Source organism: Podarcis bocagei (assembly GCF_964188305.1).
Source record: "Podarcis bocagei genome assembly, chromosome: 8".
NCBI classification, from domain to species: Eukaryota; Metazoa; Chordata; class Lepidosauria; order Squamata; family Lacertidae; genus Podarcis; species Podarcis bocagei.
The window spans coordinates 5,531,406-5,545,125 of NC_138133.1; the positions used below are offsets into that span (position 1 = coordinate 5,531,406).

Sequence of the window (13,720 nt, forward strand, 5' to 3'; positions counted from 1 at the left end):
TCCATTAGTGGTTGTATCAAATAGTCTTTTAAAGTCTTATAGTACTTGGAGGTAAGTCCATCTGGGCCTGGAGATTTGCCTAGTTGCATATTCTGAATGGCACCCTCGATTTCCTGTTGTGTTATTCTGTAATTCAGGATTGATCTCTTCTCCTGAGATAGTTTTGGTAAACCATTAGCTTTTAAAAATTGGTCTATCTCAGACACTTCCTGAGGCCTTTGCGTATACAGTTTTTTGAAATATTTCTGGAAACACTTTCTAATTTCTTCTGGTTTCTGAGTATTTCTCCCTTCAACCTCTAGATTAGTAACAAAGTTCAATTTTTGTCTCCTTTTCAACTGCCATGCTAGCAGTTTTCCACATTTGTTCGCCGATTCAAATGATCTTTGTTTCATTTGTTTAATTTTCCATTCCACTTCTTGATTTATCAATTTCGCATATTGTGCTTGATGGAACTTAATTTCTCTTAGAATCTCTTTTGATTTTGGTTTTAGTCTCAATTTTACACAGTTTCCATTTTTTGCTTGTTAATATCAATATTACTCCAACGTCCCTTCCTCACTTGTAAATATCTATTTATCTTATATTCTGGAGAGGGTTGCCGAATCATAAATATATAAAAGAAGCTTTATATATAAATATATATAAACCATGGGCTTCCCAACCGACTCTCACTCTGAAAAAAAATCTTATCTCAATTCAAAGCTTTGATCCATGTAGCTGGTATATTTGGCAGTATGTTTTTGCAACCCTTTCCCATCATGCGCCAGTTCTTTAAAGCCAATTAAAGATCCAATTATACGAAGAACCTCTGCTTCTTAATGGTGGCATAGGAGGGTTTTCACCAGGCGGAGTGCTTTTGCACTCAACGCCTCCATGCCTCCCACATTCCATGCCAGAGCGAGAGCCAGGTACCCAGATGAACTGCGGGAGAAGACCCCCCCCCCCGTCCCTGGGGGGAATTGCAAGGATGATTTCCCCTCTGTCATCCTTGTTTTTTGTTTGCCAATGATCCCCCGCTGTCGTGGGGGCTGCCTCCTTTAAGGCAGGCAGGACCGGAAGCCCCAAGCCAGAATTTTATACTACCATGGTGAAGGGGTTGTTACTGTCAGATCCTTGGTAGGCTGAAAAACCTCTTTTATACCAAAGTCAGGAGGACAGAAACATGGCCTTTTGGAGAGGGAGTATCTTTTAAAGGTTATCCCACTGGCTGTGCCACGGAATAGTGCCTGTGGTTTCTCCTGTTTCAGGATCAAAGGTTAGGAACATAGGAAGCTGACTTATATAGATAGAGTCAAATGACTGGTCCATCTAGTTCAGTATTCCCTGCTTAGGAGTGGTGCCTCCTTTCTATGGTTCCAGACCCAAGGCTTTTTTCCAAGCCTTGCAGAGATAACAGGGAATGAACTGAGGAACTTTTGCATGCAAGCATGTACTCTAACATGGAGCAAACCCAGGTGACAACTGGGCTGCGCAAGGAGTTCCATTGTTTAGCTATGTTAAAGGTAAAGGGACCCCTGACCATTAGGTCCAGTCGTGACTGATTCTGGGGTTGCGGCGCTCGTCTCGCTTTACTGGCCGAGGGAGTCGGCGTACAGCTTCCGGGTCATGTGGCCAGCATGACAAAGCTGCTTCTGGCGAACCAGAGCAGTGCACGGAAACACCGTTTACCTTCCCGCCGGAGCAGTACCTATTTATCTACTTGCACTTTGATGTGCTTTCGCTTAGAGGTTTAATAAATTATGATTAAGTGACAAGTGGGGTGCTGCAGGGTTGAATGGTCATCTGTCATGGATGCTTTAGTTGAGATTCATGCATTGCAGGGGGTTGGACTAGAGAATCCTTGGGGTCCCTTCCAATTCTACAATTCTATGAGTCTATAATTCTATAATACATTGGAACTTCGTGTTACGGGCAGGATCCGTTCCGGAGGCCTGTCCGTAACATGGAACTGACGCAGGCCGAAGCGCCGCGTCTGCGCATGTGTGCGGCACGATTTAGCGCTTCTGTGCATGCATGAAGCGCAGTTTAGCACTTCTGTGCATGCGCGAGTGGCGAAACCCAGAAGTAACACATTCTGGTACTTCCGGGTTGCCGTGGGATGCAACACGAAAACACGTAACCTGAAGCGGATGCAACATGAGGTGTGACTGTATGGCACTGGAATAGTCAAATTCTTACTTACCTTATTGCACTGATTATATAACAGGTTTTGCCATAGTCTGTTAGTCTGTTCCAACCTATAATGTTTCAGCAATTTAAAGACTAATTATTTCATTATGGCATAAACATTGTCAGTTTCATGAAGTGTTATCTTCTGTTTTAGCTATATAATATGGATTGGAGTGTGCGTAGGGATTTATAAGCACTAAGGTCAGAGTGAAATGCAATGCAGAAAGTACAGAGAAAGTGAGAATTACTTAACATTGACAAATTTACAAAACAGTTGTTGATACCACAGACTTCCTGGCACTGGTAGGACAATTAATACAAGTAGTATGATAAGAATTGTTGCCCAATTCAGTTGAGAGCATGAAACTCAAGATGAACAGTCATTCAGCAGCTGCACATCTCAGTTTAGGCTGCAATAGTAGAACATGTTTATTTGGGAATAAATCCCATTGAATGCTAAAGACTTCTGAAGAGGCATGTATAGGTGTGTACAGCCAATGCATTAAAAATGAAGCATCACTTGCGAGCAGCACAGGAGAAATTGTGTTTCACTTTGCCTGTTGCACATCTCTATCAAGTGAATAACATAAATGAAGCTTTGCCTTTTTTGTGTTTGTTTGATCGCTGCTTAAAATTACGAGTTGGCTTACTCTGAGAGACAGTAGTTAACAAGGTAGAATGTGGATTTTCACCCTCTATATCTTCTTTTGCTGGCAGTTCTAATATTGTTATTTTTCTTGGCTACTATAACAACAATATATTACATGGCTATTTTAATCCAAAATAGGTTTAGGGAAAATCAGTGCATTCAGAATATTTGGAGACAGAATATTTCCCTCCCTCTCTTGCACACACAGTTTTCTCTCAGCAAGCAAATAGTGTTTGCTCTCCGTGAGCTGTTCCAGAATTAGTCGGCAGAATGTAGGACTCCTCTGTAGCAGGAAATATTCATCATGCCAGCCAGAGGGAAAAGCAGCAGCCTGCTTAGCACAAACAAAAAGGAAAGCAGAGAAATGGGGCGCTCTCTGCAATTCCCTGCCAGCTTGCATCCCACTCTGTGTTCTAAAGAATTTCATCACTAAATAGTACAGTAAAGTTAATTTACACTGACCCTTCGGATAAATGATTGAGCCTGTCCTAAATATAGAGAGGGTCTTTATTCATAGTGTGGATTACATTTAATGCACATGACTTCCCCCCAAAAATCATAGGAATGATAGTTTATTAAGGATGAGGGGGGCTATAGCTCTGTGAGAGGTAAACTATAGTTCCCAGGATTTTTTGGGCGAGGTTCTGTGCTTTAAATGTATGGTGTGCATGCAGCCTTTAAAAAACAAGTGCAACCAGCAAAATTTCCTTTTAGATGTAATGGCAGTAGTTTGGGTTAAGGCTTTTATCTGAATGACCTTTCAGATGCACTAGATGTCAAAATCCTTAAAGAGGAAGAGAGGATTGATGAATGAAAAGAGGTGGCGCTGCATATTGTCTGGGCTGAACATGCCACACAATGCAAATGTCTCTTGTCAGGAAAGGGAGCTTTGCATGCAGCCAGTACTGATTCTCCTTGCAGGGGGTTGTGTGTGCGTGCGGGGGGGGGTGCATTTGAAAAGGGGAGTCTGTTCACGAGAAAGATTTATTAAAAGAAAGCATCGGAGGGACATGAGACAGAGCCAAAGCATGGTGCTTACAATATAGCTTTCATTATGTAGAGTGAGCCCCACCTGTTCCTGTGAAATGACAGATTGTGGCTTTAGGGCTGTGTGGAGAATATGAGAGCATGCATAAAAAGGAAGAAAGAAAATACTCTCTTTGGTGTTGCTGCCAGAACACTGAGTTGCTGATTGAATTGCACTGCGCTGTGCTCAGTGAGCAGCCATCTTGCCTGCCGGAGACATCTCAATTCCAGCCTGTTTTTACCTGCCACTCTGTATTGTCAGCTTTGTTCTACTTCTCCTTCATTTAAAATGGATTACAAGCAAAACTCGTCTTCTCCAGCTGGATAGTTTTACAGATTTTGTGCTTTGGAAAAGAGACTCCTATAACCAGGACAAAATTCATGCATGCAAGGAAAAAACCCCCACATGATTCTGCGCTAAGGAAATTAGAGGGAGGAATTCCTGGGGGTACTTTTTCCACACTCACCCCACTGACATGAAAGGGAGGCAGCACAAGCTCAGATCCTGCTCCAAAATCATAAGAAACAGTTTTGGGCTCCAAACTAATACTGAAATGTGCATGTTTTATGAATCTGGACATTTTAAAATAATATTTTGCTTTTTTAATACAGCCCAAATTAAGAGACTATGTGAATTATGTGTTCTTTTCTCTTGCAATCAAACTTTTCACATCTATATAAAGATGACATGCAACACCCACAGCTTTTACACTAATTGCCATGCAAGTTAATTCACTACGTGAAAGTTTGCTGTAGCCTTCCCCACCGAGAGAGGAGTGTGTGGAGGAATCTCACAGCACACGTAAAGTCTGCCTGCACCCCAATGTGTCTCCACACCCCAACACTGTGCTCCATGTTTCACAACACACCACCAGGCAGCCTGAGAGCTTTCAGCTGAACCATCCAGGGACCCTCCAGACGTTTTCCTTGCCAGGCTGATGCCAGAAATATGAGAGAGTTAGACGGGTTGGTTTGCCTGGCGTTTGGATAGGTAGCTGTTGCCCACTGAGAGGCAAGCATGGAGGGGGACGAAGAATGTTTGGGGGCCATGAGCTCTTCTGCTCTAATCCTCCTTGCTGATCACTGACCACACAGCGCGGTTTCCACAACCTCCACACTTTCTGATGTGTGCAGTGGGCCAGTATAAGTGATAAGGGACATCTGAATAAGGCAGTGGTGTCCAAACTTTTTTCAAAGAGGGCCAGATTTGATGAAGTGAAGGGCCATGAGGGCCGACCAAAGTTTTTTTAGGATTGAAGTTGTTGAGCTTTTTTAATGATTTTACCCCAGGATATAACCTGCCACAGGGACTGGATTAAACTGACCGGCGGTTCTCATTAGGCCCCCGAAATGGACTTTGGACATGCCTGGCATAAGGGATGGAAAGCACAGCAGAGGGATGGGCATGTTGTCAGGCAGATATATAAACTCTATTGCGTGGACAGGCGGAGTCCCCCCAATCCCGAGTGGAATAATGACTCAAGACAACGTGGCCACAACTTTATTAAGTTTCAGATGTAGGGAAACCTTGGCTCAGCCATTGGGTGTTTATCCTTCCCAGTTCCCAGCTGGGGATCTGGGAGACATCAGGGTTATCCAGAATATGTGGGGATTGGGCTGGCTCTGGAGAACATATGTTCAAGCAGAGAGCCCGCCCCCTGTTTCGCCGCCGCCGCAGGGGAGAGCAATGACAACCTCTCGGCATATGGCCAATGCCTCCCCTCAAGACCCTTTAATGGGGAACCCTGTGATCACCGCCGCAAGGGGGGCGTGGGTCACTGCTTCACACCCCCCCCCCATTTTAGGAATATAGACTAAAGGATTCTGCCCAAGGCCTGAAACCACCAAAGTTGTGACGTTTTGCTACGGGGAAGGCAAAACATGCCAATGCAGGGAAATTCCTTTCTGGCCCTTCAACAGCAACTGTGATGTAACAGCGGCTGCGTACCTGTGGAGAAGAGGTTAACCTGCAAAAGAAGGGTTAACTGAGGGAGGGCAGGGTGGGAGAAGCTCTGGGGCCAACTGACGCTTGGCAGGTTCACCTTCTGTTGTGTTGGCAGGGTGGTCCCTCCCCCTACCTGGCCGTTCCCCTGGCAACGCCTCCCCAGGCAGGATTGGGCGATTGGCTGAGGTAGGCGGAGAGCTCCAGGTGTCCAGCCTGGGGAGGGTGAAGCCAGCCGGTACTACCAGGATCTGCAATGGGATCTGGGGGGCTGCGCGCGACCACGCAAAAGGCGCCCTCCATTTGATGTGGGGAGCAGTCACTGCTGAATATTGAGGCCTTTTACAGGTAACTGCCCAGATCAGAATTCTGAATACCCACATGGAGCCTTTCTAAATGTGAGGGTTCCTCCCTATTCATTTCAATACAAGGAGGCACCTGTCACTTTCTATAAAGGAATACTCTCAAAGTGGTCCTGAAAGGGCTGGTTCAGCTTTTCAGAAAATTTAAAAAGATTATTAAAAGTTGTTGTTGTTGTTGTTTAGTCGCTTAGTCGTGTCCGCCTCTTCGTGACCCCCTGGACCAGAGCACGCCAGGCCCTCCTGTCTTCCACTGCCTCCTGCAGTTTGGTCAAACTCATCCTGGTAGCTTCGAGAACACTGTCCAACCATCTCGTCCTCTGTCGTCCCCTTCTCCTTGTGCCCTCCATCTTTCCCAACATCAGGGTCTTTTCCAGGGAGTCTTCTCTTCTCATGAGGTGGCCAAAGTCTTGGAGCCTCAGTACAAGGATGCTAATTATTGTAAATTATTTTCCTGCAAAATATTCAAATAACGTCACAGTGATTATAGGAGGACTATTACCTGGTTGTTCAGGACAGCATTTTGACATTGTAGTTTTTTCAATTACTTCATCCTTAGGATGAGAAAAACCACACCATGTTGAGCATCTGTTAAGTCACATGAACATTGTTAGAAAAATGAGGTACCACCCTGTTCTGAGATATGGTTAAGAATATGATCAAAGCTACAGGTTAGAAAGTTCTGTTCAAATCCTTGTTTTTCTCCCCATGGGTGTAGCCAAGTGAGGGCAGGAGGGGGCAGCTGCCCCCCCAAATCAATACAAATCAGTACAAATATGAGGCTCTGCACCCCCCAACAAAAGCCTGCCCCCCTAATATGAGGCCTGGCTATGCCCTCACCCATGTTTCTCCCTCTTAAAACCTGGAAGGAAAACAGGAAACAAGGATAGAATCAATGCCTTGTATACAGAGATACCAGAACATGGTTATAGAATGGACTTTGGTCTGCAAGTAAAAGATATTTACTTCTGAATTCTTCTTTATATTCTGATTGCTGTTGTGTCACATAGAAAAGCTATCCTCTCCACCCAGTGGGTGCTGGTGGCAGAGAGCCAATTGTGCAGAGAGAAACAATTGCAAAGTATTTCTCCTGAGTTTGATTCATTGTTGCATACAGTGCCGAACACTAAGGACGAGCCCTAGTGACTGATGTTTTCCCTCTTTTGTCTCTTGCCCTCTCGTATCCCATTCCAACCTCACCCTTTCCCATTCAGACACGAAAACAGAAAAGCTATGTATATAGGTCAGGGTTGTTGGGACTAATTGCAGAGGTTATGGACAAATATATGTTTAATATTCAGAACACTAGTTTCCGTTTTGTACAACAGGAGGGAGTGTTGAATCATGATTTGTATTAGGCACACAAAGTTCAGCTGTGTAATTTATTATTCCAAGGCAGTGAGGGGAATAATGGAAGTGAGAAGGACACACAATCTCCACTCAGAAAAGATTTAATTAAGCTAAAACAAAGACTGAAGATATATGGCAGGGTCTTGTGCACTGAAGTCGTTTCTGGAATACTGGAATCACAAAAAAGCAAGCCTTAATAGTCAGATGCTGGACATTACAAAAGAATGCCATAGAAAACCAAAACATTAGATGATGCAGTTTAAAGGCATCAAAAGAAAGATAATTCATTGGTTAAGATGGACAGATTAAATTTTATAAAATAGAAACTCTGCAATAATATTATTTTTAAATATTAGGAATATGTGAATTGCTGTTTCAGACACTTATTTACACTAGCCATGAAAGTTTTAATCTGGCAGACTTTTAAAAAATTACTTGCACCAGACTCCAGAAAAAAAGGGGTTTACAGTTTCCTAGTTGGACACAGTGATCTGAGCAAATTCATTTCCTTGCAACCTATGCAGAATAACCAACCTACCCATTAGTTAAAGTATCCATGCATGTTTACTCAGAAGTAAGTCACACTTCTCTTCAGTGGGACTTATTCACTAGTTAACACATTTAGGACTCAATCCTTTGGGGTCAAAATAGATCATATGTGAAATGGGGTGAGGGCATTTAATAAGCTTATTTTTTATGGTTTGCAGGTTATGTCAATAGCAGGAGAGGGAGTGTGATCAGGATCAGGCTTGCTTTAATTTGCATTCAATATGAAATTCAGTGGATTCCTATGAGTCCTGCTAATATATGATTTGTATGCAATATTCCAGTTGTGAAGATGTGGTATGATAAGAATAGGTCATCAAACATTTGTAGCTATTTAATACACTGAAATATTGTCACCCCCAAATTATATTGAACTTGCAATGCATCCCTTGTAATGACTTGGCATTCCAGTTTGCAATCCCCTGTGGTTTTCTTTTTCCAGTGTTTTGAAAGAGCACTAAGCAACATAATGTTTTTGTAAATTGAATTAGAGAAGACAGACCCCATCTGCAGAGAAGTCTGTATGCTGTTACCTTTATTTGTCCCGGTTCACTTATAATTCTAATACAGTGGTGCCCCGCAAGACGAATGCCTCGCAAGACGGAAAACTAGCTAGACGAAAGAGTTTTCCGTTTTGGAGGTGCTTCGCAAAACGAATTTCCTATGGGCTTGCTTTGCAAGACAACAATGTCTTGCGAGTTCCTGCTTTTTTCCCTCCCCCCCTTTTTCTAAGCCACTAAGTCGCTTATCAGCTGATCCGATCAGCAGATAAGCCGCTAAAAGCCACTAATAGCGCTAATCCGCTAATCCGTCAATGGGCTTGCTTCGCAAGACGAAAAAACCGCTAGACGAAGAGAATCACAGAACGGATTCTTTTCGTCTTGCGAGGCACCACTGTACAAAACTATGGCTTAGGATGAACACAGAGCGTGCGGGCTCCCAGAAAGGAGCTCAGGGCCATTTTATTCCTTCTCTGGTCCTGCTAAGCCACGATTTGCCTTGGTGTGTTATCCCAACACAGGCTTGTGATTTGGCTCCTTCAGACAAACCATGAACCGTAAAGCAAACTGTGGTTACAGCTTGTGGTTTGTCCAGAGCAAGGCAAACCATAAACCTGAGTTTGGATGACGTATTAAGCCAAACCATGGCATATCTCTCAGCCACAGCTCAGAGGAAGAGCAAAGTGGTCCCAACGTCCCCTCCAGGATCTCTCAGGATCTCACATTTGTGCAGGACCATGGTTTACCTTAGCTTTACCTGTGAGCCAGGTCTTTGAGAAAATCCCAATTGCACGGTACCTGTCTGCAGTACTTTGATTGCAATACTAAGGGTTTATTGTTCACTTTTATTCCCCCCCTCCCACAGAACCAGAGGCTGGCGAGGTGTCCCCTCCCGTGGGAGCTGGCGTGAACAGCAACAGTTGGACCTTTAAATATGGACCTGGCAACTCCAAGCAGCCTGGTCCCGGTGAGTTGCCAGACAAATTCATTATCCCAGGATCTCCTGCAATCATCTCCATCCGTCAGGATCCGCCCAACAGCCAAACTGACAAAAGTGACTTCATAACCTTTGGCAAGAAGGAGGAGAGCAAGAAAAAGAAGAAAAAGAAGAAGGGGAACAAAGCTCAGGAGAAAAAAGAAAAGGGCAACAGCACCACTGACAACAGTGACCAGTGAGGGGTTTATACTGAACAATCTACTTAGCCAATTTTTGTAATCTTGGAAGATCTCTCCTATGTAGCAACTCCCAACTTCTTCCTACTGTTAGCCAATTTCCTGTATGTGCAAGACTTCAGAAATCCACAGGGAATTCACAATGTCTGTCTAGATTGCTTAACAGTTTTGTCTTGAAAGCTTTATTAAGCCTGGTGTTAACTCTTTTTCTCCACTCTGGCTTGTTTTCAGAATCTAAAAAGCAGACACAAGTTTCTTTTCTCCTACGCTGAAAAGGAGACTCTTCACAATACAGCCAGTGCGAGGTTGGACTCTTTGCATTGTGGTTCCTGTGATCCTGTCCTGATGATACTTATGGGGGGGTGGGGGGTGGGAGGGGGACTTAAACATTTTTGGTATTGTGCACCCTGTATCTGATTGGAAACTTTTGTGTGCTGATTATCAGCTAGGTGATGCAAGATCAGATTAATACGACACAAGAAGCGTTCCGAAACACAAACAAGTGAAGTTCCTTGTGAAATTAATGTGCAATGCTGTGCGGCCTGGGGAACTATCTTAAAATTTGCAATTAGATTTTTCATAATCTACAAGAGCTAGTGTGTAGTATGCTGGAGCTTTTATATATTTTATATACACACTCCAGCAAAAAAAAAAAGGAAGACTCACTCAGATAACTCTATACCATGAAGTATATCTTCTTCCAAGCCATTGGCCCTATTGCCACAATAAGGCCTTTTGTTCTCCTAGCAAGGATGTCCCTCAGGGAACGTCTACACAGCAACTGCCCACACTCCTGGCTCAGTGCTCCCCCGATAAACAGGGAGCATGGGGAACCCCCCCTCTCTCAAAACAACAACAAACAAACAAACCACCAAACAAACTGAAGAGGAACCTTGAGGAGTGGAGATTCCTTTGTTCACATTTTGTATCCAGCTGTGTAGACAGAAGTGGTCCTGCTACCCAGGCCTTGGCATGCATGAACCGCAGGGAGTTGGGTGTCCTTCCGGGGAACATCCAATGCCTTTTGAAACCACTGTGCAGACATGTCCTCGGAGTTTAACAAGGGAAGGGAAGGCTGACATCTCAGGAATGTAACTGACTGTGATGTTTCCTTTATGTCCTTGTTTCCACTCTATTTAACATTCTTTTGCACATAATGTCTCTGAAAAGGTCAGAGTATTTCCATAACACATATGCAAAAGTAAGGACAAAAAAGAAAATCTTATCTATGCTGTTTGTGATTTGATATCTCTATTTATAAAGGGAAAGTAGCTGTAAATGAGGAAGAAATAGGATTCCTTTAACCCAGACTGAAGTAAATTTACAGCCATTAGAAAATATAATTGCTGCTATTGAAGTGCTTTAGAAAAATTTGCCTGAAACATCTGTATTATATCTGCCAATCACAGCTTTATTCTGTCAGGTCACTGGTTTTGGGGGGAGACTGCCTCTTGCATGCATTAAGAAATACAAGATATTCTCTTTCTCTTTTTGCATTACTTATTCTGCACTTTGAATACACGACATTTGTAAACAATTTTTTGTCAGAGGAAGCTGAAGCAGACCCTTTCTCACACTAAGCAGATCGACTCACCTGCTGGCTCTGTGCCGTGTCTTGGTGTTATTACCTCCCTCATGACTTCCTTGGGCTATAGTTTAATTTCTCTCTGAGTTTATGATTTCCAACCCTACAACTATCACTCATTATGTAAAATTCAAGTACTGTATGTATGCTCTATGCTCTTATAAGTATCCTGAAATATTTATTCTGTGCTTGTGTATGTGAATGTCAATGAAACTATTACCTAGCGTGGACATTAAGCTTTACTGTTGAATGTAAATCCATTATTATTATTATTATTATTATTTTGTACGTTTGTGAACAAGTGAAGTAGTGTTAATATTTTTAAGCACTGTTAGTTACCGGTTTTTGTGTATGAATTGAAACACAAGTAAAATATCTTTCTTAAATCAAGAAATTAGTAAATCGCAGGATATTATTTCAGAAGTGGGGTGAGGGTGGTCATGAAGTAAAGAACTTTTGCCTCCTGACAGATAAATGCACAAGTGACACATGGACTGGAATTTCTAGTGGTCTCAATCCATTGTGTGTTTTAAACAGCATATGGTGTGTGAAGGAGTGATATAAAATGATATAATCATGTTTTTCTCCTCAGAATAAAGCTGGGACCCAAAGCTTACATTCCAAATGTCCCTATATATCAAGGATGGCCCCTGATTTTAATTCATTTCCCTAGTAAATCCTTTCATCTATTTTACTCTGATTTGCCTTGTGAGGAGATCTGAGGAAGGGGAATGCCTTTTGAAAAACTGAGTTAGAGTTGCTATTACTGAGGCTTCGGCCTCTGCTCTCTAGAGAAGTTGTGTCTGCAATCGTTTACAGACTTCAGTGAAAATAGTCAAGAAAGAAAGAAAGAAAGAAAGAAAGAAAGAAAGAAAGAAAGAAAGAAAGAAAGAAAGAAGTTGCTGAATGTGTTTAGTGTTGCATCTAATCAATAATCACTAAAATCAGATCCACTGCAAAATTCTAGCATCCTATAATTCTAACCAGATCCATAATAAAATTAAACATTTAATTTTTGTAAAAGGAACATCTATTAGCAGAAAAGTGTGTGTGTGGAGACAGCGGTCCTTATATGAAATGTTGGAGGGTGTATCTAAAGGATATGGGAGAAGCTTTGACACAGCCAGTCCTGTGCTACCCAAAAAGTTGCTTTTGAAAATCAGAGGAATCTCCCACATGACCTCTTACTATGTATGAGGAGCTGCAGTTGAAAGAGAAAATGTTAATGTTCTTAAGGAAGTTTCGTGGTATATGTTCATGGGAGATCCAGCTCAGAGTGTCCTGTGAATGTCAACTCTATGATACAAGAGTTCTTAAAAGTTTTAATCCTCACTCTTTATTTGATCAAATCAGATGTCTTTGAATGGATTCAGGATTTATATTATTTTAAGTTTGCTGACAGTTCATTTAGTTCAAAAAGTTGCTGTTTGTAAGAAGTGTTACAGTTTTGATCAGTCAAGTTAATTTGTAATAATCCTTTTGAAGCCACTGGTACTGCTGAATATAGGAGGTTGAAAACAGCAGCCTGCCACATTTACTGGAACTTTTTAGCACGTTTTTGTAAAGAAGCTCAATTGGACATATTTCCAGTGTTTAGAATGGGAAAAATAATTTGAAAATAAACAAACAAACCACAATCTATGTTGTAATGCATGGTTGTCATGCTATTGCAATATTACGAAACCCTGATTCATATTTGGGGCAGATTAGGCAACTACAAAAGCATTCTGCTGAGTTTTAGAAATGTGATTACAGTGGTACCTCGGGTTAAGAACTTAATTTGTTCCGGAGGTCTGCACTTAACCTGAAACTGTTCTTAACCTGAAGCACCACCTTAGCTAATGGGGCCTCCCGCTGCCACTGCACCGACAGAGCACAATTTCTGTTCTCATCCTGAAGCAAGGTTCTTAACCCGAGGTACTATTTCTGGGTTAGCGGAGTCTGTAACCTGAAGCGTATGTAACCTGATGCGTGTGTAACCCGAGGTACCACTGTACTTAAATTCATTTTTACAGACCTGATACTTGAGAACCAAGGGTCAAATTAATAGTCAAGTCATTTTCACTGAACGATGTGTCTTCCAAATAACTTAATCAAAGCCTTTTTTTAATATACATTCTTGTTTTAATATTATTATAAATATCTCTTCACTTACTGCTCCATGTGTTGAAAGATTATGGTATGCTTTATAATAGTTTGAAAGAAGGTAACACAAACAAGGAAAGAATCAGATTATTATCATGCCTGACTGATTTCAGTGCAAATATGTACTCTGCATATGGACCATTCCTTTGGCAAGTCTACTTTGAGAAATATGAACCCTAAGAATGCCCACAGATGAAACACATTCCTTTTTTTAAAAAAATAAATTTTTATTAGTTTTCCATACAATTATATATTTTTATCCAAATTTCAACA

General features: G+C 42.1%; 1 protein-coding gene across 7 annotated transcripts in view; it reads left to right on the plus strand.

Annotated features, from left to right (window-relative positions):
* Nucleotides 1–12,934, plus strand: part of LOC308593688 (protocadherin alpha-C2-like) — a 189,201-nt gene extending 176,267 nt beyond the window's left edge. For 6 of the 7 annotated variants that reach the window (XM_081206227.1, XM_081206230.1, XM_081206226.1 and 3 more), the window contains exon 4: nucleotides 9,410–12,934. In XM_081206227.1, coding sequence (XP_081062353.1) covers nucleotides 9,410–9,720 — 311 coding nt within the window. In that variant the 3' untranslated portion in view covers nucleotides 9,721–12,934. The remainder of the gene's footprint in view (nucleotides 1–9,409) is intronic. The other variant, XM_081206228.1, reaches the window with a different exon arrangement.
* The last annotated feature ends 786 nt before the right edge of the window (nucleotides 12,935–13,720 follow it).